Genomic DNA, 27,815 nt, shown 5'->3' with positions numbered 1-27,815 from the left:
AGTTCTCTTTGTATATCACGTTGTCCGCTCTCTTGTGTGATGTTGCGATGTCCACGGCTTTATTTAATGTTAGCTAAGACCCGGCACTTAAAAGTTTCTCGCTACAGCAATTTTAACTCTGTTACAAAGTGATCCAAAGTCTCGTTTATACCTCGTGTCTTCTCATTAAACTTGTATGTCGCGAATATGGTATTGCAAACGGCAGCGGGAGCGTTTCTATAAACTTAATTTAAACTTACGGTTTACACCGTGCTTTGTTTCCGCAGTAGCTGCACTTATGAATATGCTTGTATGCGTCACTCGCTCACTTCTTATTGTTTCGCTGCCTTCTCAATTGTGTAATGAATGTTTTCTTCAGCGCTCTTTGGGGCTCTTCCTTGTTTTCTACGTACTGCGTTCACAGTCAGTTCACGTGATTACGTGGGAGGCGTGATGACGCAATACGCAACTCCGCCTCCCAGGGCCATCAAGCTGCAGTCTATTACAGTATATGGACAAAAAAGAGGTTCCAGTTATGACCATTACACGTAGAATTTCGAAATGAAACCTGCCTAACTTTTGTAAGTGAGGTGTAAGGAATGAGCCTGCCAAATTTCAGCCTTCCACCTACACGGGAAGTTGGAGAATTAGTGATGAGTGAGTCAGTCAGTCAGTGAGTTGAGTGAGTGAGTGAGTCAGTGAGGGCTTTGCCTTTTATTAATATATAGATATATTAAACATGAATTAAGTGGCAGTGAAAGTAAATATAGTAATAATTATATTTTTACAATGTATTTAATGTTTATACATTCATTTTTAAGATTTACATGTAATTTAATTTTTAGTTATTTTTGACGTTATGCAGCATCCTTGGCTCAAATCCCATGCTCTGATGCTGCCAGAATACAGCCTTACCCCACTCAAATCTGTATTCATTCAGACTGATATAGAATGTCATGTTTTATAATAATAATAATAATAATACTAATAATAATAATACATTTTTATATGGCTCCTTTCCCATTGTTTATGCTAGAACTATGGTTAGCACTGTTGTCTCGCATCTTAAGGTGACTGGTGTTGAAATCCCAGCTCAATTACTGTCTGTATAATGTTTGCATGTTCTACTTGTATGTACCAGGTTTTCCCTCCTACACTCCTACATTAGCGTTAAGCTGATTGGCTTTTTTTTTTTTGTCTGCATGTACAAGAGGGCGTCTGCTCAGGATTGATGTTTATCTACAGTCTATGCTGCCAGAATATTTTCTGGGTCCCCCATAACTCTAAAATTGTTTTCATATGGTTCATAAACAGATACAGTCACAATCTTTGAAGACCAGCAAAGGTAGAGTGAGCATGTAAATTCAGCTTTCTTTATATCATAGTTGACTAGTGTTGTGATTTTCCTCAACAGGAAGGTCTAACACTGCTGCACATACATAAAGAAAATGACCTGTTAAGAAATGTATTTATTATTAAAGAAAATATTTATTAAACAGAAAAGAAGTGCCTTATAAATTAAAACAAAATACAATTGAAAATAACTCATAACTTAATCAAAAATCTAACTGAAAAATAGACTTCAAAAAAGAATTGCCATGCTATCAAGTATGTAATACAAAAGAACTCAAAACCATAGGGTAATGCTAATTGAAAAGAGATGAGTATTGAGAACTGAAAAGAAAAAGTCTTATTTTAGACAAGCACAAAAACAAACCTAAGATTCTTTAGGAAGGAACACCGAAAAAAAGGGCTAAAAGTACAGCAACAAACCATAGCTTATGCCATAGTGAAGAATTGTGAAAAGTGGGAGTTTTACTCTAACCTTGTTCCACTCGGATAACTGTGGTCATCATGATGACAGCACACGGGAGACCTAATTTAACTTGATGTCCCCACCCTGCAAGCTCAAGAGGTGTGCAGGTTATTTAATAAAGTATGCTACCAAGGGAAAAGAAAAGACACCTACCAAAACAAAGGTAGGGGCAAAATACTGATGCAGTCTTAACAGTCCAAAAGAATGTTGCCACATTTTTTAAAGTTTATTCTACTTATTACTCACTTTATTATCTGTTTACACCTGTATGCAGTGTTAAAGTGGATAAGAAAATTTGAATTGCCGTTAAAGTCTTCTATTTGTGGAATAATCAACACCTTTGATTTTTAGGATTATTCTTTTTGTTTACTGCTGTTAAAGTTAAATACAAATTCTTTATATTGTACTGTGTAGAAACTATCAGTTTTGTACCTTAGTGTACAAGAACTGAGAAAAACAGGACATTATGTCCTGTCTTATGTTCTCTACTGATAAGGTTTAAAATAATACCCATTGCTATAAAGAATTGGAAAACAGGATATGGATTCAGCATTTAGACATGCAGGCTGGTTACATAGATGAGGTGTGCAAACTCGAATAAAATGGCACGTACTGTATGTGTTCATTTTCTGTTTAGAGACATGAACCCTTGGAAGAAAAGACCTTCTTTTGTTAATTAATATTGTGGCATACTTTTCTAATACACTGTTTACTACACATTTTTTAGAATATTTGTAGGGATATGCCAAGAAAGCAAGCTACACCATTTCATTCAAATTTGTTTTAATCTGGTTTTATGTACTGCTATGCTTTTGTCACCAATGTGTTATTTCACCTTTTCATCAATGTAATCACTTAAATGTTCTTAAACTACAGTTAATTACCATTTGTTGAGAGTCACAAAGCACTGGAGAACACTTCCAAAAATGCCCATTATAGGGGTAAATCTCATCAAAAACCCCATCTAGATACAAAAAGGTCCACGTAGGATCTTAATAAAATAAAATATTTATTATCACAAAAATGCTCTGTAAGTATATGAAACTCTATAGAGCATACATGGCAAAAATGAGCTGCCAGCATGGGCACTCCAATGTTTACAAATCCCAAATCACACTCCAATGGCAAAATCAAAAAACAGAGCAAAATGGTCAAAAATATGATTAAAACAGCAAAGTACTACAAAACACAGGTATCACTCACCAAATCGCTATATACGTTCACAATGAACCACCAGGAACTGTGGAAGACCCTCTGGTTTTATAGGGCAGAAGGCAGTTCCTGGCAATGATTGGTAGGTGTCCTCGCTTCTTGGTGGACCATCCAAAAATCACATGGACCATAACAAAGGCAGATTATATACATAGACAAAATCAATAATAAAGAATGATGCACATAATCAACATAAAAGAATCAAGAATGAAAAAAGGAGACATAAAAATGACTCCCTGGGGGAACCTCGGCTCAGTTATACAGTAACACCATTTAAAACATATACTGTACAAAACAAATTAAGTATGCATTAGGTATTAATGGGTCATTCATAATAATTTAAAGCTAATGTTACTTCTCGTATTAAGTTTTCTTGTTGCACTGCTTCACCAGCATTTAAAATGTGAAAGACTTGATTATGTGAATGCAGAAGGGTGGCATGGCTATCTGACATGCTGCACATAAATTAGATTGAACACCTCCACGGTGTAAAGAGTGCAGCAGCAATGAGTAAATTAAGGGACACATTCATTGACTTGATTCAGGACATCTGGAAGATGACAGAGACATATAAAGATTGGCATGTATGTTGTTTTAAGCTCACTCAGCTAACTATTCTGCCCCAATATCTCAATCAGATGTATTTTAAAAGTTGTGAAAGTTTCTGTTTCAAATGGCATTTCAAGTGTTTGTTTCAAGAGCTTCCTGGTGCATCTTAAATGCACATGATGTATGGGATTGGCTATTTAATTGAAATAAGTCTTGTGGCTCAGTTTTATCAATGTCTTGGAGAGTTCTATAAACCTGAATAAGGTCCCCAAGTAGACTTCTCTGCTTAGGTCTAAAGATGTTTAATTCCTTTAGTCTGTCAGAGTGGGAAAGGAGCATTTTGTAACTCTTAACATTAGTGAAAAACAAATTTGCAGGGTTCTTGCTTTGTGATCTGTAATCATGATCATTAACTTATACCTTGTGATTTCAGTGCAGTAATTCTCTCTGACACTGGTTGAGGAAGAGTAAGTGAGGTAGCATAGTGGTGCTGATTTGTTTTTAGTAATAAGCCTTTTTACAGACTGGGACAGAGTGATGGGTCCACAGAAGGCCAGTAGAAAAGAATTTTACAGTGAAAGGCATACATCAACAGTCCCTGGTGTCAAGGTTTGGGGAAGCTGTAGCATATGACAGCAGATCTTAATTAGTCCCCCAACTTAAATCTAGTCTAACACATATGGCACATTGTAGAAATATTTTTGCATTACACCCTGCCATACTAATGGCTCAGCTAATCAGAAACCTTAAAAAGGCAGGGAATAAGATTCCCGTCCTTTACTTAATTCCATGATGTACTCAAGTATACTATTTGGCTATCCATCCATCCATCCATCCATCCTCTTCCGCTTATCCAAGATCGGGTCGCGGGGGCAGCAGCTTGAGCAGAGATGCCCAGACTTCCCTCTCCCCGGCCACTTCTTCTAGCTCTTCTGGGAGAATCCCAAAGCGTTCCCAGGCCAGCCGGGAGACATAGTCCCTCTAGCGTGTCCTGGGTCTTCCCCGGGGCCTCCTCCCGGTTAGACGTGCCCAGAACACCTCACCAGGGAGGTGTCCAAGAGGCATCCTGATCAGATGCCCTAGCCACCTCATCTGACTCCTCTCGATGCGGAGGAGCAGCGGCTCTACTCTGAGCCCCTCCCGGATGACTGAGCTTCTCACCCTATCTTTAAGGGAAAGCCCAGACACCCTGCGGAGGAAACTCATTTCAGCCGCTTGTATTCGCGATCTCGTTCTTTCGGTCACTACCCATAACTCATGACCACAGGTGAGGGTAGGAGCGTAGATTGACTGGTAAATTGAGAGCTTTGCCTTATGGCTCAGCTCCTTTTTCACCACGACAGACTGATGCAGATCCCTCAACTATTTGGCTATTTTCTGTCTATTGACATTTTTGCAACAAAAGTTTAAAAACTAGTCTCAGAATTTTGTGTTTGTAATCATTGATTTCATGTGTCACTGTCATCATATGTGCCACATTTAATGGAAATCAGGCAACAATATCACAGAGGAACTATATAAGAAAGGCTACAGTAGACTCTTTTATCTTAGGAGATTATGTTCCTTTAATGTGTGTGTATTGACATCCTTGAAATACCCTACATATTATGCAACTCTGTGATGGCTAGTGTGCTTTACTATGATGTGGTGAGCTACAAGAGTAACATTATTTCAATAGAAGCCCACCAAATCAACTAGCTGAATGAGAAGGCAGGCTCAGTTATGGGACACTGTCTGGACCCCCTAGAGGTAGTAGAGAAGAAGAGAATGAAAACAAACCTGATGGCCATTATAAATCACGCTGCACATCCTCTCTCTGACACACTAACACTGAAGACTCAACCAACAAATCATTCAGCAGGAGTGTGTCAACTTCAGGAGCTTCTTTATACCAACAGCAATATGCCTGCGTAATATTTCATTGAGGCTGTAACTACCAAGTCAGATTTCTTCTTTCTTTTCAGTCACTCAGGTGCAGATTTGAGTGTGGGGGGGGGGGGGGGCTGTTGTTTGTCATAATATAATAATATGATTGATTAATGAATTCAGCTTCTGCAAAAAGCCAGATTTCCTCTGGGGACAAATAAAAGTTCTATCAATATAACTATATATGGAGCTGAGATTTATATTTTTGCCAGGTATGCACAGGATACTTAGATTTGTATGTAATGGATTTGATGATCCCTCACGATTATTTCACAATAACATGTCTATACAATCAACATGCCAATGAGATGACTCAAATATGTTCCAGAAAATGAATGGTGGGTTGGATCCATAAATAAACCAATAAGGAGTTGTGTACATTTTACATTTTAGTGCTATCATAATAAAAATGATTAGATTACCAAAGACTGCACAGGAGTAATAAGTCATTTATCGCTAGACTGGTTATATTTTAAGTAAGAAAGACGTATTTTGACTTGTTTTTTCAGTCCTTAAAGAAAATGCTCACAAACTTTTTGCCCTTATTATCTTTATGTATAATGCTGCCATCTACTGCTGAAAAAGTATTCAGTTTCTTCTCCCATATAACAATGAAAGAGAAAATTCTTGCCTCTAAAGAAAGTATTGGGCAGCTAATGATTGCTAATGTGGTGCTTTATGCTAATAGGTTATTCATCCTATTACCAAACCCCTCCAAAAACATGCAAAAATTGCAAAAGTGACAAATTCTTTAAGTAAAATTGCTGAATCCAGAATATGCTTATTTTACTCACTCATTTAATCTTGTAATTTTTTGCTTTCTCGTGTCAGCAATTTTTTCAGAAAGATTTTTTTTATTCTATTGTGTACACTGCCATCTCCTGTCACAAGCAAACTCCAAAGCAACTAATGTGTTTTATCACTTGGATATCTTAATTGAGGCTTAAAATAGGAACTGAGGTCTGGTGGATACATTTTAAGTAGTAGTAGTACCTCAAAAGTAGATATATAACGGCAAGGTAATAATTAAAGAGAAATGGAAATGCTGACTAATCTTTATTTACTGACTACTAAAGCTATCCACCTCCACAACATGTTTATGAAAACCTATAAACAATACATAGCTTCGTTTTTAAATAATAGAAAACAGTAATTGGTTTACCTGATGAACTCCTTACCATTGATTCCATACCACTTGTACAGTTATGCTCCTTGCACCCTTTTCATTTTAAAGTTACATTGGGATAGTTAATTGTGGAAAGCTACTACAGTTTATATATTTTAAATCTGTTGATTTCATCTCCTTCATTCTGTTTCTGATAAGGCCAAAAGAAGTAATGTCTGAGATTTAAGACATTAAAAAAATATACTTAAAATATATAACATTAAACAATGATTTTGTTATTTTACAAGTTTCAGGTCTGGATTCATTTATTAAGAATAATCTTTTTCCAAGACAAGTGTTTTCTTATATTTCTTCAGATGCTGATGTGATTTTTTTTTCCCTACAGCTAGGCTGCACATACCTCGTTCAGAAGCAATTAAAGGTAGGCAGTGGTTCATGTCATTATCCAAGTAATGGTTAATTAAATAAAAGGAGGTCACAATTTGCATTCAGGATTTATGTTGGATTGGTTGCTATATATAGGCAAGTAATTAACTTAGTTTATTTGTGCCACATTGAGAAACAACTATTTCAAATTGCCTACAGAAGATGGGGAATTAATCTTGCCCTCACTCATCATCAATTATAAGCTAAATTATAATAAGATTTTTAATGAAATAATATGCAGTTATTTTCAAATTATTTGCATACCATACATTTAGGATTTGCAGTCTGAAAACAAAAATAATATACTTAAATGCATAAAAATGCACTATGCATATAACGGTTCTTAGAGCTTCTGATTTTATTATGATGATGAAGATGATAATGATGATTATTATTATTATTATTATTATATTGTAAAAGGGTAATGTTGATTATTTTTGTGGCATGCAAAAAATGTTTCATTGGGCCTGTTTTCAGGTATGATTTCACTGCTGAGGATGAGGGAATTATATATTGTACAGTATATTAACTGACTGATTTTTATTTAGAAAAGGTAATAATATATACTATAAAGTAGATATACATAGAACTCAAGGAAATTTCAAGTTTAATTTTTATCAGAATTTACAAAGAATTTACTTATTAAAATGTCAGGACAATCTGCTATGGCAGTTAAGCCAATTTGCTTTCAGGTACTGTACATGGGAAGGGATTCTGACCTGTGCACCACACACAACAGTTCCAGGGGCACAAAGGTCACTTTTTTATATAAAGAAAAATAAGTTGGCAAGAAGGAATGATTTAAGTTCTGCATTTCTTTTGCTTATTTATTGCACAAACTGGAAAGTAGCCAACTTGCAAAGACTTATTTCAGATATAAACGATATTATTGAGTTGAAACTGAAAAAGCTGAGAGTAGAAGCAATACCCATCCATCCATCATCCAGCCTGCTATATCCTAACTACAGGGTCACGGGGGTCTGCTGGAGCCAATCCCAGCCAACACAGGGTGTAAGGCAGTACACAAACCCTGGGCAGGGCGCCAGCCCACTGCAGTAGGAGCAATATGATTCTCAAAATACCATTTCAATTACTATTCCAGAAAGTTCTATGAAGTTCTCTTATCATGTGAGGAGCACTGTCTGCGCTCCCTCACTTAACTTCTGATGTACTACAACCTGAGCTCATCACACTCTTGAAAAATCAACAGCTGTGAAGAGGAAGGCATGGCTCTGTCTATTGTTAACCAGGCTATACATTCTGTTTGCCTTGGATGAAGAGTAGCTTCCTTATTTTAGAATCTGATCAATATAGATGCTTTAATATCTAATCTTAAAATAACAGTAAGTAAAGTTCCCTGAAGCAATTATGCTAGACGCAGACTTTTATGCGTCATCACAAACTTCTCTCATGATTGGTTCATTAGCATCAACGTCTGTATGTTTTCCATGCTGCCTTTTTACAATTTTGCATGTTTAACCTGGCAATTTTCTGGTGTTATTCATACATGCCAACAACCGTAAGCCCCCTTTGAAACTATAGAAGAAGTAGCAGAAGCTACTGTTTGGCAGATAAATATCAGCATTAGCACAGGAGCATGAAAACAGGGTTTGCACCTGTTGTGTCTGGGCCACCCATTTGTGACTTAAGCCTGCAAAACTCTCAGTTTCACAGGTATTAAAATGTACACATAGCAGGTATGGTAAATAGATGGATGAATGAGGGGATTTGTCATGTAAAATGTTGGTAAGTGTGCACTGTCACATTTCAAAATATATGCAAAAATATTACTGTGGCTAATAAAAAAATGGGAGAAGCAGGCGTATTGAAGAGAGGTTTAAGTCTTCGTTAAGATTAGTTATAACACGTTATCCAGATGAACTTAAGACCAATCTGAATTCCATTTAAATTTCTTATTTATTGCTGATTTTGTTTTGTTGCTTTTGTAAGAAGTATGTTATATTTTAAAAAATATCACAACAAGTAAAAAAAAGGAACTGACTTTCACACTTAACAAAAACTGTTTGTTTTATATTGTAAAAATAATGCATTACATTGTTGTTTCAGTTCCAGAAGAAAAACCAAAAGTAATCACTGAAGGTAGAGTAAAATAGCAATACTGTATTTCATTTTTGAGTGAGTTGAGTGAGTTATTGATAGTAATTAATTTTTCCAGATGGAATTTCACTAAGTCAATGCCATATTCTCATCCCTCATTTTGACAGATGCAATTAGCTACTAATTTTCATCTCACTGTTGAAAAATTCTGTACTTAAATAAATTAGCAAATACAAATTAATCTCTCGGTAGCATAGTGGTACAGTGTGAAGTGCCACTGCCTTGTGAATCCAGCACCCTGGGTCTGAATCTCCCACCTAGATGTTGTCTTTGTGACATTTACCTTAGGTATGTTGGTTTTCCTTCTACCTTCCAAGGACATGTAGGTCAGGTTAATGCTCACTGACCTCCCAGCAACCATGAATTAGATTGAGTCAATCTGTGAATGAGTTGAGATGAGAAATTAACCCGTAAGAGTAAGGGGGATGTGTCTGTGGATGAGTATTGTTGCTGAATATCATCCCATTGGTAGCTTATTCCTGGCTTCTGCCTCATTCTGACCATTCTGACCATGTACTTAATAAGCAGGTTTAGAAAATGGGTTCTTAGATGAAAGCACACAAATGTGCTCAGAATTCATAAATACTAATAAAGCAATCCATTTACAGTGAATGCTTACATGGCAAACAAGGTGCATTTTTTCAGTCAATTATAAAAAAGATAATTATACTGCTGCGTCATTGGTTAGAATAAGGTCACTATTACTCTATAAAGAAGGGTATCGACAGAAATGTTCTGTATGTCTAAAACAGCTTAAATTCTACAAAAATCAAAATTACAGACTGTGCAAGGCCTACAGCTAAAAGTACTAAGTGATAACCCTGAGTTGTCTATGGCCTTAAGAGTACCTCAGATTTATGATTTTACCAGACCTAATGCACTTGTTGAGTATGAAATGTACAATAATAAAAGAAAGAAAATTCAAATGCTTGTTCTCATCTGAGCATGTTCAATTTTTGTTCATGAGATTGTTTTCCACTTATAAATATTTTTGTAAAAATAAAAGTGTTTGAGATGTTGTGAGCATACAGCTTTATGCATTGATATGTTGAATATTTAACATCATGAGTATTGCAAAATTTATTCATGCATGTTTTTGATATTGATTGCTGTTGTCCAGCGTTGGTCATCATAGACCCCTATCACAAACTTTGTTATCATTGTTCTGCATGAAAACATGAGATTAAAATTTTCACTTGGCCATCACTACAAACTGCATGAGGTGAGTAGCATATAAAAATATCATTTGTGGGTGGCATTTTCCTTTAAGATTTCATAGTTGTTCAACCAGTAGACCTACTGTAAAGGACTGGAAAAGTGAGATTACTTGAAACAATTTAAACTAGAACAGGCAATAAGGATGAATGATAAATTGCTATAAAACATTAAGGACTGGAAGAATGAATATAATGCAGTTTGGTTTCATACCCATTGTAAAAACAGCTGCAATCTTTGTTTTGAGGAAAATGATCTAACTTTGAAAAAACTGTATGCATTTGTACATCTCAATAAACAAATTTAGGATGTATTCTGAGCAGGTTTCAGTTGGACATTCACAGAGTTAATCATGATAGAAAGAACAAACTGTGTTTCTTTAAAGATTACTTTGAAAATGTGGAAGATCAGAGGGATGTATAATTTTTTTATGAGCGAGGAGATGACAGATACAGAATTGATTGAAAGTGTGGCTTTGGAGGTTGTAAATCTTGTGATAAACAGAAACATATTGAGGTTATTTGGGTATATGGAGAGAAAAATGGAAAATGATGGTTTAAAAGATTGGTAATACATTTACATTTTATTTATTAATATGCGCCTTTCTAAACACACAAGGACACCGAACAATAGATGAGACAGAGCAATTGTAGTCAAAGAGAAAAAGCAGTCTTAAACAAATTAGTTTTAAGTTTAGATTTGAAAAGTGAGAATGATTCAGTATTTCTAAGCTCAGATGGTAATGAGTTTCAAACCTGGGGAGCAGAGCAACTGAACAAACTGAGTATGGTTTGAGAGATAGGATCTAAACCAATCTAGTGGTGTGTGGGTAATGCCAATCGAAGAGAATCTATTAAGAAGAGTAGTGTGACAAATAGTATCAAAGTATGGTCTGTTCTAAACGTTAAGCGTTTGCCACCAACAGGGCGTTTAAAAGAACATGGATGGAAATAGCTGTGAATGACAACTAAAGAATGTGCCATACCCCGTTAGACTGAAGAAAGTGATGTAGAATTTTGGGGGCAATCAGTAAACTCAAGTATTAGCTATTGACAGTAATATATCTATCTATCCTTTTATTAATTCACTTTATCTGTTCAAAAATCATAAACCTTGATTATATTATCATGTCCTTTGTGGAGTACACTGACACACACACACACACACACAAGCATGTAACCTTTACTCACTTACAAAGGTCCAAGGTAAAGTCACCAATTAGCCTAACATGCACTCTGAGATGTGGCGGAAGAGTGCAAAAAATTAAATCTAAGCAAGTGTAAAGTTTTTATATCATCCCATTTTTGCTAAATAAAATCAAAACAATTACTGGTAATAAAACAACAACTGTAAACCACTGGTTCATCTACAGCAATAAACAATTCTCGGCAAGGGTCAGTAAAGAAAATCATGCACAATTAATTAGTATGTGCCGAATATAATCACACGCACAGATGTGTAATTAAACAAAGACCAGACAGTGTGCTAATTTGGAAATCAAGTGTTGCAAAACACAAAATAAAACCCAGTATCAGTGTTAAAAGCCACTGATCAAAATATCTGCTTACCAGTTCTACACAGGTAATATAAATAGTGTAACCAGAAGTAAAAAAAAAAAATCAATTTTATCTAACATACTATAAAAATGAATGAACAGTTCACAGTTTGTGTTTACTGTATTAGAATAATTTTATATTGAAGACTGATATTTTTTGACTGTTAGTTTCTAACACTGCCTTTTTTTATTCTGTTAAAGCTAAAAAGGTGACAACCCCAGGTAAGAAATTATATTAATTAAAACTAAACTTGTATTATTGAGTAATAGGATTGTTTTTTGTCTGTTCTTGAAATAGTTTCTTTGTGCTACATACTCCTTGTACCACCCAGTACAGTCTTCTGTCCCAAAAGGTTGCATATTACCCACAACTTTCATATTTAAAATGCAATCAATTGCTCTTTTATCAAGATATCATTGTTCTTTTAAAAATCAAAGTACATTACATAAAATTATTAACTGATTGGATTCTAATGTTTTTTCTTTTTGTATTTTATTATAATACTTGCAGTTCTATCCTCTGTTATAGTGCCATCAATTATTTGGATGTATCAGAAGTATACTATGTAACTAGCTAAGTACTTTTCTGTATACAGTATTTGTATTTTTTTTTTTAACCAGGGGAATAAATATTGTTATTGTAGTTCACTGGAGTTTCTTAGTCTTGAACATTTACATACAACTGGCCATGAGTAAAACATTCCTATCGTAGAATCAATTCCTTCTTTTCCAAGTGATTGACTTTGACTTTTGTTGGTGATCAATCTTCTTCTTCTTCAGGCTGCTCCTGTTAGGGGTTGCCACAGCGGATCTTCTTTTTCCATATCTTCCTGTCCTCTGCATCTTGTTCTGTGACACCCATCACCTGCATGTCCTCTCTCACCACTTCCATAAACCTTCTCTTAAGCCTTCCTCATTTCCTCTTGCTTGGCAGCTCTATCCTTCTCCCAATATACTCAGCATCACTTCTCTACACATGTCCAAACCAACGCAATCTACTCTGCCACTTCCAGCTCTGTCTCCTGTTTTTTGATTAGTGCCACCCTCTCCAACCCATATACCATAGCTGGTCTCACCTGTAGATCTTCCCTTTCACTCTTGCTGATACCTGTCTGTCACAAATCACTCCTGACACTCTTCACCCATTCCACCCTGCCTGCACTCTCTTTTTCAACTCTCTTCCACAATCCCCATTATTCTTTACTGTTGATCCCAAGTATTTAAACTCATCCACCCTCACCAACTCTACCATCTGCATCCTCATCATCATTCCACTGACCTCCCTCTCATTTACACACATATATTCTGTCTTGTTCCTACTAACCTTCATTCCTCTCCTCTCTAGAGCATATCTCCACCTATCCAGGGTCTCCTCAACCTGCTCCCTACTCTCACTACAGATCACAATGTCATCAGCAAACATCATAGTCCATGGGGACTCCTGTCTAATCTCGTCTGTCAAACTGTCCATCACCATTGCAAATAAGAAAGGGCTCAGAGCCGATCCCTGATGTAATCCCACCTCCACGGTGAATGCATCCGTCACTCCTACCGCAGACCTCACCACTGTCACACTTCCCTCGTACATATCCTGTACAACTCTTACATACTTCTCTGCCACTCCTGACTCCTGTTTTTTGTTGATGATCAATGTAAAATGCAATTTTACAAGAAGCTGTAACATTAAATGATGTTCTACTTTAACTTATTGCAAAAAGCAGTGATGTTTACAGGCTGCACATTTAGGCCGACCATGCATTGAGTTAAAAGTTTGAAATGGCTAAGTTATATACTAAAATGTTTAATGGAACCTATTCTTAAAACTACCAATGAAGAGATTCATCTGTGATGTAATTATATATTATTATATGATGTATTATTTATGATGTAAACAAATAATAATAATAACACTACTGCTTTGTGCTTGATAACCATGCATGCACTATAACATCTATCGCATTTCTATTGTTGATTTAGGCTGGTGAACATTTTGTTTTAGCAGGTTGCTCAAAAGTGAACATTTTTCAGTTAGCCACTGCACTATGTACACCTTTTTGTCAATCTTACTAAACAATGTCTGTGCGCAAGTAAACAACCAAACACTTGGCACTATTGTAAAGTGTGAGACCAGAATATGTAACATGCATATGATAGTAACTTACAACTACAGTAGTAGCACATAGCAGCCAATCTTAAAATGTTTTGGCTGTACCTAATATATTATTCACAATTGTTAAAACAAATTCTACTAATATAACAATAATATACTTTTTTATTTTACAGATTATAATGATATATTTTAGTTTTTGAATAGATTGTTCTTATCTCATTTAATGGACAAAGATTCTTTGGCTCTAAATTACAGTTCACCAGTTTGAATATTTGCTTTATTATGAAGATCTGTAACACAGAAAAGAAGAGCATTCACTGTTTTACTGTAGCAGGCATTCAGCCAGAAGGTATTCATGTGTTTAGCCTTGAAAACTTCATTTCAATTAAATTGCTTTGCTGTTCTTTCAATTAGGAAATAAATACAAGTCAACTAAACAGAAAATTACTGATTTATAGAAGGACGCAGCTTTCTTACACTTACAATTATTTCTGTCACCTGTAGCCTAATGTTAAACAGTGCTTTTATAACAGGAAGTTCACCAGTTGAACTCACTGCTGTACTGCATACCTTACAGATAAAACAGAAATGAACTGTACTCTTTGTTAAAAACATAAGAATTCCTATTGTCCCATACTTTATGTTAATTATTATTTGTTTATGCTCATTTTGATAAATCCTAAAATAGTAATTTTGCCACATTATATAGAGAATATATCTCTTGACATTTTGAAATATTTAATAACAGAAATTTAAAAACTATATACAAAATAATAGTAGACAAAGCATTCTGACTTCATTCCCTATCCATTGTGTCTTTGACTGTATTTTACCTTCAAAGTTTTATGATTAGCCTTTATTTAAAAGTTTTATTTTTATGTTTCTAAAAAATTATTTTGAAGTCTTTCTCAATCACCAGGGCCTTTTAAGCCCCTGAATACAATTCTTCCATTTGTTTTCACATTTAATCTTATTCTGAAGGTAATAAAATGTTTTTGTGTCTTCCTGTGGGCACCATGATTTTGTAGTTATTTTGTTAGCGGTTGTGTTCTACCAGCAAAAAGAGCAAGGCAGCTTTGTTTTTGGTTAGGTTTAAGAGTTGAAATGTCATTGTAACATACTCAAAGTTTGATAAAATATGAAGATAAATAAACTGGTCCCAAAACAAAAATCTAAAAACATAGTCATAGCTCAAAACAAACTTAAATCAAATCATACTTTGTCACATACAGTTATACACAGTACAACATGTAGCAAAATGCTTAGTTGACTGTGCATTATAGGAATAGTCAGTCAGTCATCATCCAACCCGCTATATCCTAACTACAGGATCACGGGGGTCTGCTGGAGCCAATCTCAGCCAGCACAGGGGCGCAAGGCAGGAACAAATCCTGGGCAGGGCGTCAGCCCACCACAGGACACACACACACACCCACACACTAGGAACAATTTTAGGATCACCAATGCACCTATCCTGCGTGTCTTTGGATGGTGGGAGGAAACCAGAGCACCCGGAGGAAACCCACGCAGACACAGGGAGAACATGCATACTCCACACAGGGAGGACCCAGGAAGCGAACCCAGGTCTCCTTACTGTGAGGGAGCTCTCCTTACTGTGAGCGAGCAGCACTAACACTGCGCTGCCGTGCTGCATTATAGGAATATAACAAGACAATAAATATTATATACTTGACACTTTAATTATTTAGTAAATATCAATATGGACAATGGCAACATTTGATTAATGTTTCAAAAATATATTGTATAATAAATAACCTATGAACTATTTAAATTAGCTAAAGGCAGCATATACAGTATCTTAGCTCTAGGCATTGTCCTCATTTAGGATGTGGATGGTCTGTAGAAAGAAGCTCCTCCTCCTCAGTTTCTCTGAACTGATCTTCAGGCAGCAGTAGCATTTCCCTGAATGCAGCATGGAAAAGTGGCCAATTGTTGGGATGGCTGATATCTCTGATAATTTATTTTTTTTGCTATGGTCCAACATCGCATGGTATAGATCAGTGGTCCCCAACCTTTTTGACAGCAAGGACCACTTTATTAGATGCAAATTTTTCCACGGACCAGTCGGGGTGTGACAATTTTATACACAATTTACGTAACATTTCTTTTATTATTAAGTTATTAAGCAGTTCGCATACGTTTGCAACCTGAGATTTTTCTTCTTTTTTTGCATATAACAAAGACATATGCTTTGCATTTGCCATTCCAACAGATTGCACATCACAAACATTAACACTGTTATCGTTTTTTTTGTGTCTGCCGTTTCTATAGGAGGGTGACAATGAGTTAAATTCCAATGGATGTTTTTCAAATGTTGACAAGCAATAAGCAAAAGGTATCACTGAAAACCACAGAAAACAAAAACATCCATCCATCCATTTTGCAACCCGCTGAATCCGAACACAGAGTCACGGGGGTCTGCTGGAGCCAATCCCAGCCAACACAGGGCACAAGGCAGGAACCAAACCCGGGCAGGGTGCCAACCCACCGCAGAGAAAACAAAAACAGCAAAAAAAAAACAGTGCGAGGAAAGTTTGAAGAAAGAATTTTTTTACAACGTTTCTGTTTGGGGATCGTTGTGCAAACGTGCACATCTGAGCTGCGACCACAGATCTAACTGCTCTGTGGATGATTCATTCAGGCATTTCAAGGTCACTTCGTTGTAATGAAAGCATCTGCTGAATGTACTTCGTAGTAACGCAATTTCTATAAACTCGTGTCATATGGGGAAACTGTCGGGACCATAAAAATACTTTGTTGTAATACTCTCTCACCTCGGTCTCTCTCTCTCTGCACCGCTGCAAAGCCCCGCCCGCCAAGTGTTCTGAAAAGTCTGAGTGAGTCTCCGTTGCCGGCAGTTCTCTCGCGGCCCGGCTGTCAGACGGCTGCGGCCCGGTAGTGGGTCGCGGACCGGTGGTTGGGGACCCCTGGTATAGATGACCTGGAAATTGTAGAGTGCCCACCCAGTAATGTGTTCTGCTCACCACACCACTCGTTGCAGAGCCTTGATTTAGTGAAATTCTTTAGTATCTGGGAGGGCAGCCTAAAATCCCTGACAACTGTAAAGGTAGAGACATTGTTGAGCCTTTTTCAATATGGGTTAGTTTAACAGTAGGTGTTGTAAACATACAGTAAGTCACATTCTAGACTCTTTGAGAACAATTTGCAATCTCAGATACTAGGAAGTACATGGCACCAATGTTCATCTTGTTATGTCTGTGATATCACACACTGTGAAACCCCAGTCAGTTAAGCATAGCAACACTATGGCGACAATAAACAAAATGCTTCAAAAACGATGGTGCCCTTTATAGCATTGTGCTAAGACATGAAATGTTTTACCCTCAGGAAAAACATTCTAAAGTTGAAGTTACATTATAGTTCTTCTTGATTTTTTTCTTTGTTACGAAGCTTAATTTTTCTCACAACAGCAGAAACTGATCAGAAACTGTATGTTCAGTTTAATTCAGTTACTCTTGCACTGCCCATTTCTTTGAGACTAACCTCACAAGGTTTAAATAATAGTTAACACTTCACGATCATGGTATACATTAATTTCAACATTTACATTGATGCCCCATAGACCCCAAATTATAGCCACAACAACAGACAAGTATTTTTAAAATGTATAAAAAGTTTTGGAACAGACACTTTTATAAGTCAGTTACTTAGTTCTGAAAACAATTCATTATTTGGTAAGATGTTACTGTAGGCAAATAACCTGATTGGAATTTTAAGACTCTCACAGCCTCATTTTGAACCAAATGTAGTGAAGAAGTGGGGTAGGCATAGTAAGTTGCTACTGTATTAAATATAGGGTCTGATAGAGTTACGATTTGTTGGTGACAAAGTGAAGTCCTCTTTGTAAGAAAGATGTATGAGGTCAGGACAGGCTGGTAACAGAGGAAGAAGATATTATTTTGTAAAAAAAGAAAGAAAGAAAAGGAAAGAAAAAGGCTTAGTGAGAAGAACAGAATTTTGTTTACACAGCATTTAGCAGTTGGTTATTGTTATTACTGTTTTGTATCATTATCCTTCATAGCTCAGTGAGATGAGTTTTATTAGGATTTATTAATAACTATAGTACAAATGAGGGTCATCAGTACACAAATCAAGATTATTGTTTTACTAAATGTTATTTCTTAATTTCACTATAGCGAGAGATTGGTCCCTATGGAGCACCATACCATATCAAACTTCATCACATAATAGATACCATTTAATAGGCACAATGTAAACTACCTAATGACAGTGAATAAGAGATCAAACTAATTCTGCAAATGATTTAATGAAAGGTTGAGTTCATCTTTCTAAAATACGCATTCATCTCTAAAAAGAATAGTGATTATAGCATTAATTGCATATGACCTATGGCCAGTGCAGGATTTACGTATAAGCTAAACAAGCTATAGCTTAGGGCTCCCGCCTTCTTGGGGGCCCCCAAAACAAATTGTCCGAGTGAGCAATTGCATTATATACTTAAATATACTACAGCATTATTTGTCCCAATCAGGCCCGGCCTTAGACATAGGCGAAGTAGGTGACCGCCTAGGGCCCCGGCGTCCGGGGGGCCCCGGATCGACTCCTTGGACCCCCCTTTCGCCTAGGGCCCCATAATACCTAAGACCGGGCCTGCCTATGGCTGTTTCCTTGATAGGACTTGTGCAAAATTGAGCCTGAAACTTTTCAAACAGGTTGCAGTGTTTTAGGATTTTGTTTATAAAATATAAAAATAGCTTAATTTGATGCAACTGTAGAATCGTCCGTACAGTAGAATCCTCTCATTTGGTAACCTGACCTGTCAGGGTTGCAAAACTCCTCCAATGGACTGTCCATATTACTTCTAAATTCATTAGGGTGACCTTCCACAGCCTCATACCATCTTCTTAACCAGATGTTTGGAGTGAGCTGAATCCATCATCCCTGATGGCAGCCATTCAGCTCATCCCCTGTTCTCACTTCTGCCTTCTGGGAAGTACTACTGGAGCCTCAACATTTGCTCCACCTGCTCCTGGAACAGCTTCTTCTCCCAGGTCATAAGGTCACTGAACTCCCAGATCTTACCTGCCATACACTGTGTACTGTACCCACCTTCTGGTTTTTGTGTAATTGTACTGTAATTTACCCTTTTTTTAATCCTTATCTTACTTACTGCATTTATTTATTAATGTTGTTTATTCTGTTATTTATCTTCTGCTACTGTTGTATTTATGTATACATCATTGCAACTATGGCACAACAATTTCGCTGTGCTTTTGCAGTGTTTGTGACAAAGTTTTCTGTACTAAATCTAATCTAATCAATTACAGAAATATTCTTTGGTTAAGAAAACAATAATGACTTTTGAAATTATTGGGTATATTATTCTTTTAATAAACCTGATTACAGAATAAATATTAGCAGTGCTGATATACAGGATAAAAATAAAAATGATGGTCCAGTAAGAGCCTTGTAATCAAATACTGTGAATTCCAGAAAGCTATTTTAATATCAAAACTGGAAACATTTGCTGTTCAAATTATGGTCTCATTGTTAAGGATCACCAGACATGTTGCTGTTCTGTTCTGAGTATGAATAAATGAGCTGCACACTTAGGGTCTAGTGTTCAACTTCTTAGTTTCCTGTCTCATTGTTATTTCATCACTCTGCAGCCAAATTGGTGTTTCATGTGTAAGGCATTCAATAAGGAGAGATCGACCTCACAGGCCGAGTCTGAAGTTGAGGTGAAAAATCGGATGAACGTTAATCCCTCAATTTTACCTGTATGTCCAACCAACATTGTTGATGGACACATTTCTGGCCTTTTTGAGGTATACTTATTTTGGGGCCACCATCTTTGTTCATCCTTCTTCACTGTGTGAGTTGCTTATCTCACTTATACCAGAGAACAGCCTTGGGCACAACTATTTTTAATGTTTTGGACAGATAAACCAAATGTATCATCAGAGAGGATATCAAAGCGTACTTAGATAAAGATATGCTGAGATAGCAGAATGAAGACACCACATTTGAAGATGTTTCATTTGAAGCCAGGGATGCTGCTGACTGCTTCTCTGGTGTAGTTGTGGCTTAGAGACGATGTGCTTCTTTAGTCTGTAGGCATTTTGCTGGTGGTATAAGGTCATTTTACTTGAGCATAGTTCGCTGAATTTTTTACTTGTCTGCATTGTGCTGCTTTGCTGGCTTTTACCACTATCAGCTTTCAAGTACCCAAAAATCACCAGTAAAATGTTTTCATTTGCCTGAATTGGGCTTTAAAATTTTTATGATATAGTTGCAAAATTGATTGACTAAGTGTTTACATTTAAAAAGAGTATCAATAAAACATTGTAGAAAAACAAAAACATTTAATGAAATAAAAGTAATTCTGAACAGAAATTAAATGACTTTAGAGTTTAATGCATCTAATGTGGTCAGCACTGGCTTAGTTTAAGTATTATAAGTTAAAGAACAATATTTTAAATTCCCATTTTAATCCCTAATGCCTTTCAAGCAGAAATCGATTATATTGTTAACATTGGGTTTTTGCTGGTGTACCTATAGACATTTTCTTTTTCACTAACAGACTTCTGCAAAACAGGAAGATTTCTATTTATTGGTAGATGTTTTCTTTCTAAATATGCCATGTCATGGTCATTTTTATTTTTCCTGTTGTCAGAATAACTAGAATAATAGTAAAATAATTACATTTGTTGCAGTACTAATAGACTCACCTTCACAGTTTTATCTTGGTATTTCAACAACTCAGTATAAAGAGAATATAGCTATTTTGATGCTGAGGGCTCATACTGCTGCCCAAACCCCGACACAAACAGGCAGGACACCAATTGTCACATAACACACGGTTTATTTACACTGTTGTCTTCCACAGCACACAAGACACAGAGCCCAACACGGTCCCTATTGCCGCCAGTCCTTCTGCCTTCAGTCCTCCTCAGGCTTTGTCCTCTTCCTCCCAACTCTGGCTGTTGACTTCTGGAGACTGGCCCCTAATTTATAGGGCACCCGGAAGGACTCCAGGTGCCCAACAAGCTTCTTCCAGCAGCACTTTTGGGTGTGGCAGAAGTGTTGCCGAATAGGACCCTGCAAATGTCCATGAGCCCCCTATCAGTGGCCATAGGCCCCAACAGGGTTGAGCTTCTATGCTCATGACCTGTGGCCCCGCTGGAATCCAAGGGGGCTGCCTTCTGTAGGTTGGGAAGAAATGTTCTTGAAAATACTCTCTCTCCCGGTCCTTCCATAATCAGGGTGTCCCAGCCAGGTAAGGCTCCCGGCCGTCCACCACACTATAATTATATGAAGGGTTTTCAACCATTAATAGCTGTGAAAAGTGTATGAACTATTAAAAAAATAATGCAAACAATACTGAATTATACAACCCTGAGGACATTGTATAAACATGGAGACTGTGCCTCCTGACCTATTTTAAAGGTCAATCAACACTAGTTTTAATATTCTTTTATAGCCTTCACATTACTTAGAACTGATGTATAGTATGCTTCTACCAAGCACAGAACTTTCTGTTTTATACTTAATTCACCCTGGTTATATCCCTATACCTTCAAATTTGCATTTCTTCTTTTTTTCTTTGTTAATCTTGTTTACCATAATAAATCTAAAGTATATTAGACCCAAGTCGTAGTTCTTCCAGTTTCAGAATTCTCCAATTATAGACCTCAATACAACAGTGCCCTCTAGTGTAATTTCTAGAGTAGGTTTAAGGTTTCTTTATTTAGTCATGTTTACACAACAAAACATGAAATTTGCCTTCTCAGTTGCATCTAATGACAGGTAACAGACAGAATGAAATAAAACAGACAAATAGAAACAAGAAAGGTTAAGGTAGATAATACATACTGTATTTACAACAAAAAAAAAGGTTACAGGAATTATATCAAAACCTTAATCATTATCTCCGATATTTCTTATTGAAAAGTCGTATGGCACTAGGAAGAAAGGAGTTTCTGGAGCGATTTGTGTGGGTTTTCAAAGCGACTATCCTTCCTGATTTACTGAAGTTTAGTTCTACATGTAATGGATGTCTGTCATCAGTTGAGATGATTTCCAGTTTCTTTAACATTGACCTCTGACACACACTAGTCAAATCATCTACATCAGCACCAATAACTTTAGCTGCATACTTCGTAATCTGCAGGAGCTTTTTTGAGTTTTGATTTGTCAGACTATTAAACGAGGCAATGAAACTGAAAGTGATCACAGACTGGATCATACTGCAATAAAAGGACAACATGAGGTCCTTGTCTACTATATATAGTTTGAGTTTATGGAGGAGAAATAAGCGCTGGTTGCATTTAGAGAATACTTTTTTTGTATTTGTATTCCAGATTAAGATTTTTATCTAGGTTACTTCCTAAGTATTTATATTCAGTCACTATTTCTACCTCCTTTCCCAGAACTACAATGGGTGAACATACAGATTTCTGTCTCTTAAAATTAAATATCATTTCTTTGGTCTTTTTTACATTCAGAGTGAGAGTTTTATTGCACCATGTGACGATGCGGGTTCTCCACGCTCCCATCTTGCTTTTTGGGAGCCCTTGAACCCGTCACCGTCAGTAATGTTACTGATGAGCACGGCAGTGAGGCATGACAATAGAGCAAGGGGATGGTGTAAGAAGGTGCAAAAGTGCTTTTATTTAAAACAACAACAAATCAGTGACCAAATAAATAGTGCAGTGCCTTCCAAAATCTAAATAAATAATCCATAAAATTGGTGCAGAGTGGAAGTTAAAAACACCATAGAAAAAAAAAACAATCCTTTAAAACGAGGTTAAAACAACGGCAGGAAACAGTCCTTTAAAAACAACAAAGCCCAGTGTCTTCTTTACCTGGCAGCTCCCCTGCTTCTCCCATCTGGGCCCCGCAACAGGAGAGTTGCCCTACCAAGCTATTTGCAAAATGTAATTCAGCATACTTTTGCACTAAATACCTGTCCATATACTGTACACAAAGTTTCAACCTTTGCCATATTTTAGGAGAAGGTAGCTGATTAGTATGTGTTAAAAGCAGAGTTATCCTTTATTTATCTTGTGCAGGTAAGAAACAGAATAGCAACATTACACAACCTCCAATATGAAGATATAGTTCAAGGTCATTTATTGTGTGTATAGTGCTGCATTTGGTTTTCATACTTGTCTTTCAAATGCACTGACGTTCTTATATTTTTATATACTTTAATGAACACTCATAATCATTAGTAACTGACAGTTACTAATCCAGTAACTTATGTGCTTATACAGTTTGTAGTGTCACTCACTTTCTTTTTCTTGAGTACATGAAGAGAAATAAATTACAATTTGTGTAAATAACAAAAAACTACATGCACTATATCTATCATGTTGTTAAAATGAGAAACTTATTGGTTCAGCAATTGTTTGGTTTTACTGCAGTGTGCAAATGATTACAAGATTCCTTCAGAGTTTTCAAACTAAAGTCTCAAAATGTGCCTTGCAAATAACACAAGGTTAAGATCATTTTGGCAACTAGTCTGTCTATACAGATCTTGAACTTCTGTCTCATTGGTGTGGTGGCTTCTTAGATCATCCTTCTTGTTGTGTCTCTTTCAGGTGCTCTCATGTGTACTGCTTCTAGGGCTCTTTCTACATGTGTGGGACTTAATGCATTCTAATGTGTCCCCTTACTTTCTGTTCTGGCATGCCGATATACATATGCATTGTCATTTCTGTCAATGCTGTGTTCCCATCCTATGCCAACCTTTCTTTCCTTGTGACCCCTTCATCCATCCATCCATTATCCAACCCACTATATTCTAACGCAGGGTCACGTCAACAACCACAATACATTAAAACAAAGTAATATTTTATTTGAATAAAAATGGTAAAACAATGTCAGAAATGAGGATATTTTATAATGATTTGTTATGACCATATCCTAATTACATTTTTATTACAATCATTAAAAAAGGTATTCACAATACAAACTTGGATATACAGTTTTGACCAGTCTTAGAATTCTTCCTCTTCATCCCTACAAAGCAGAAAAAAATCAGAGGCTGAATAAAACAGAGTAATGTAAATTATTACTAAAAAAGTAAAATGGAAAGTTGCAGTTTATTAATGACAGTTTACTTTATTGTTTACATATAGTATACTCTGGTTCATGTTGCACTATAACAGTGGTTCTCAACCCGTGGGCCGCAGACCAAAGGTGGGCCGTGACAGGGAATATGGTGGGCCGCGCTAAAGTCTTAAATCAGTACCAAAATTAGACAAAAAGTCAGAGGAAACAAGAAAGTAATCCGCATTTTTTACGCATTGTTAGCGGCAGACCATACTTACAGATGCAAGCTGCAGGATTTTAGGGCTTAGAGACGCTTTGTTTAATTTAGTTATTTTAGTACTTTAGTAGGATCAAAATGCAGCTGTAGCTGTTAACACTGGCTGATGCAAGCGATGACGCAAGAGATTTAAGCAATAATAATTTAAATTTGACACGCACGCACTAACCTTTTTATTGTTTGGAGTAGAATTAGATTACTTTAGGCTTCTAGAGAAGTTTAGACCCTAAAATGGATCAATTTTTGAAACGTAAGCCTTCGACTTCACACCAAGAAACAGATGGTAGTGGCAGCGAATGCAGTTATGATCAAGACGACAATAAAGTTGTTATTTGTAAGAACACTAAATATGCTCGAAAATATGATGTGGAATATATTAAATACGGTTTTGTTCCATCAGCAAATGACCAAAATCTGCCGATGTGCGTTATTTGTTTGCAAATCCTCTCGAACGAAGCTATGAAGCCGATGAAATTGCATCGTCATCTTACTACAAGACATCCAGATCTACAGAATAAAACCAAAGAATATTTTGAGCGTAAAGCCATGGAATACACTAAACAGAAGACAGTGTTAAAAACAAGAGTTACTCTCAACGGAAAAACTGTTAAAGCATCCTACTTGATTGCTCAGAGAATCACAGAAGCAAAGAAAACCACACACAATTGGAGAAGATCTTATCATGTGGCTGCTCTTGAGATTTGCGATGTATTGTTTGGCTCAGAATATGCTACAGAACTGAATGATACTGTCCGCAGAAGAATTTCTGAAATGTCGGGGGACATTGTCACGCAGTTAACTGAATGGTTACAGTCTACTAAGTTTGCAATTCAATTAGATGAATCAACTGATATTGCTGGCGAAGCACAGCTGCTTGTTTATGTTCGCTATTGTTGGCAAAATGTTATGGAAGAGGAATTTCTTTTTTGCAAGTCATTGCCATCAAGAATGATGGTAGATGAAATATTTTGTGTTATAAATGAATTTTTCACAACTTTTGGCCTGCAGTGGATGAACTGCATCGGTGTTTGCACCGACGGTGCTGCCACAATGACTGGTCGCAACAATGGTGTTGTAGCCTGCATAAAGCAAGTGTCGCCCGAAATTGTAGACACTCACTTCATGATCCATCGTGAAGCATTGGCTTCAAAGAATTTGCACGAAACTCTGGGATCTGTACTCAATGACTGTGTACGGATTGTAAACTTCATTAAAACTAGAACAGTGAACAGTTGATTATTTGCTCAACTTTGTATCGAGGCAGATGCAGAACACAAGCATCTCCTATTGCACTCGGCTATTCGTTGGCTATCTAAGGGGGAAAGTTCTCGCAAGGGTGTTTGAACTTCGTTTTGAATTATTGCAGTTTTTGACCAAACACAATCTCGACCTGACCAGTAAGGTTGCAGATACTGAGTGGCTTGCCATACTGGCATACCTTGCTGACATTTTTAGTCTTTTGAACAGTCTGAACACATCACTGCAGGGTAAAGATGCCAGTTTACTCAAGACATCTATGACTTTGGCGCACGCAACTCGAAAGCAATTTACAAGACATGTTTCAGTAATTTTGAGAATTTATAGAGAGCAATGAAGTCAACGGCGAGATGCTGAAATGGGTCACTGGTGTAATAAGACAGCATCTGACAATATTTTGACAAATACTTCATGTCCGAAGACATTGAAGCTTTTGACTGGATTCGTAATACTTTTCTTTGTGCATCTTCTGAATTAACCGGTCGTGCACAAGATGAATTAGCGGAGCTATCTAGCGATTGCACATTGCAAATCAAATTTGACGATCCTGCTACGGATATCTCTTACTTTTGGTGCATAGTTTCGCTTGAATATCCGTTGTTGTCAGCACTAGCGCTGAAAGTTCTTATACATTTTTCAACAACTTATTTTTGCGAGGTTTCATTTTCTGCATTGACTGCCATGAAAACAAAATATCGGTCAAGAATGAACGTGGAGGATGATCTTCGAGTGTGTTTATCAAAAATTTCAGCCAGAATTGACATACTATGTAAGCCCAAACAGCATCATCTTTGACAACTTTACTAACGTAAATGAAAATAAAATAAACTAGATAATGATTATCGTTGTCTCTCTATTTATTATTGTATTTGTGTAGCAAGCAATGAGCAACTAAACATGTAAAGAAAAAATGACATAATACTGTATATTAGTAATATTTACCCCCAATTACTAAACGCATGAGCAATAAATTATATGCCAGCAAAGGCTAACATGTGGGCCGCAAAAATGTTTGAATTGTTAATGTGGGCCTTGCGTAAACAGGTCCTGAGAACCACTGCACTATAATATACCGTATATACTCACGTAAAAGTCGGGTCTTGAATCCCAAAAAATCGATCAAAAAATCAGACCCCAACTTATATGTGCGTTTAAAAATGCGGCACTTAAATTTTTTTTTTTTAATCTTCTTGCCTCCTCGAATCTCGCTTCAGTTTCTCAAATGCATCAAATTTTGTTGCAGCAGTGCCGTTACCAATTTCTTTCACTACTTCAGTGATGTTTAATTTAAAACCAGCTTTATATTTTCTCCTGATTGAACACTCTATCGTAGATAAGAGATAGTCTTACGTTAAAGGTGTATGAAGGTGTGAGATACAAAAAACACAAAACAGTGCAAACGCGCTTCGGAATAGTTCGGGTATTACCGTGTCGTCACGTAGGCACAATAGAGAGAGAGAGAGGTTCGGAACACGCGCTGATACAGTGCATTGCCGCACCCACATAGTAAAATGAAGGCTGTGTGCTCCAAGGTTACTCTCTCAGGTGGGCGTTAGCATATTATAATCTCTTAGACCAATAGCGTGAGTTTTCCACATTCGACTTATACGACCGACATTATAAAATACCGGAAATTATACAGTAAAATCAGGTCCTGACTTATCCGTGGGAGAACTTATTCATGAGTATATAAGTAGTTTGTTGTTCTGTAACAGGACTGCAACAAAACATCAAAGATACTATTCAAAATACATCAAATTATATAGGTATTGTTATAGTAATTATTAGCATGACTATGCATAAATGTCAGCTTTAAGTATGCATACACAGTTTATTTTATCCATCTGTTCGTCCATTCATTTTTTTATCTCGGTTTATTCTGGCCAGTGTCACTGACATTAATATGTAATATGTATTGGATACCAGGCAGTCACAGCCTACCAACATAAGAGCTACAAGCAGTCATTTGGACTATTAGGTGAGGGAACTTTTTCACCACAAGATAAGGAAACATCTTAAATCGCTAGTTTTTCTCATTAAAAATTCCAGACTAACATCAGTTCCTACTGAATTATGTAAATGTTTGGCCATTTTAGTCCCATTGGAACACTATTTTCAATTTGACTTTTTTGCTTTTTTAATGTTTTTGTTTTGTCTAAATACAGTAGATAATCTTAGATTAATGTT

The 27,815-nt window shown here is 36.6% G+C and overlaps 1 protein-coding gene across 1 annotated transcript in view; it reads left to right on the top strand.

Moving 5' to 3' along the window:
- Positions 1–27,815, top strand: part of trdn (triadin) — a 456,738-nt gene that overhangs the window by 302,778 nt on the left and 126,145 nt on the right. Inside the window, exons 35-37 of the mRNA XM_051924220.1 lie at positions 6,994–7,029; positions 9,102–9,134; positions 12,124–12,144. Coding sequence (XP_051780180.1) covers positions 6,994–7,029; positions 9,102–9,134; positions 12,124–12,144 — 90 coding nt within the window. The remainder of the gene's footprint in view (positions 1–6,993; positions 7,030–9,101; positions 9,135–12,123; positions 12,145–27,815) is intronic.

The sequence above is a fragment of the Erpetoichthys calabaricus genome, chromosome 3 (assembly GCF_900747795.2).
Source record: "Erpetoichthys calabaricus chromosome 3, fErpCal1.3, whole genome shotgun sequence".
Taxonomy (NCBI): Eukaryota; Metazoa; Chordata; class Cladistia; order Polypteriformes; family Polypteridae; genus Erpetoichthys; species Erpetoichthys calabaricus.
The sequence above is the reverse complement of the archived record's forward strand: the minus strand, read 5'-3'. Positions and strand labels throughout refer to the sequence as shown.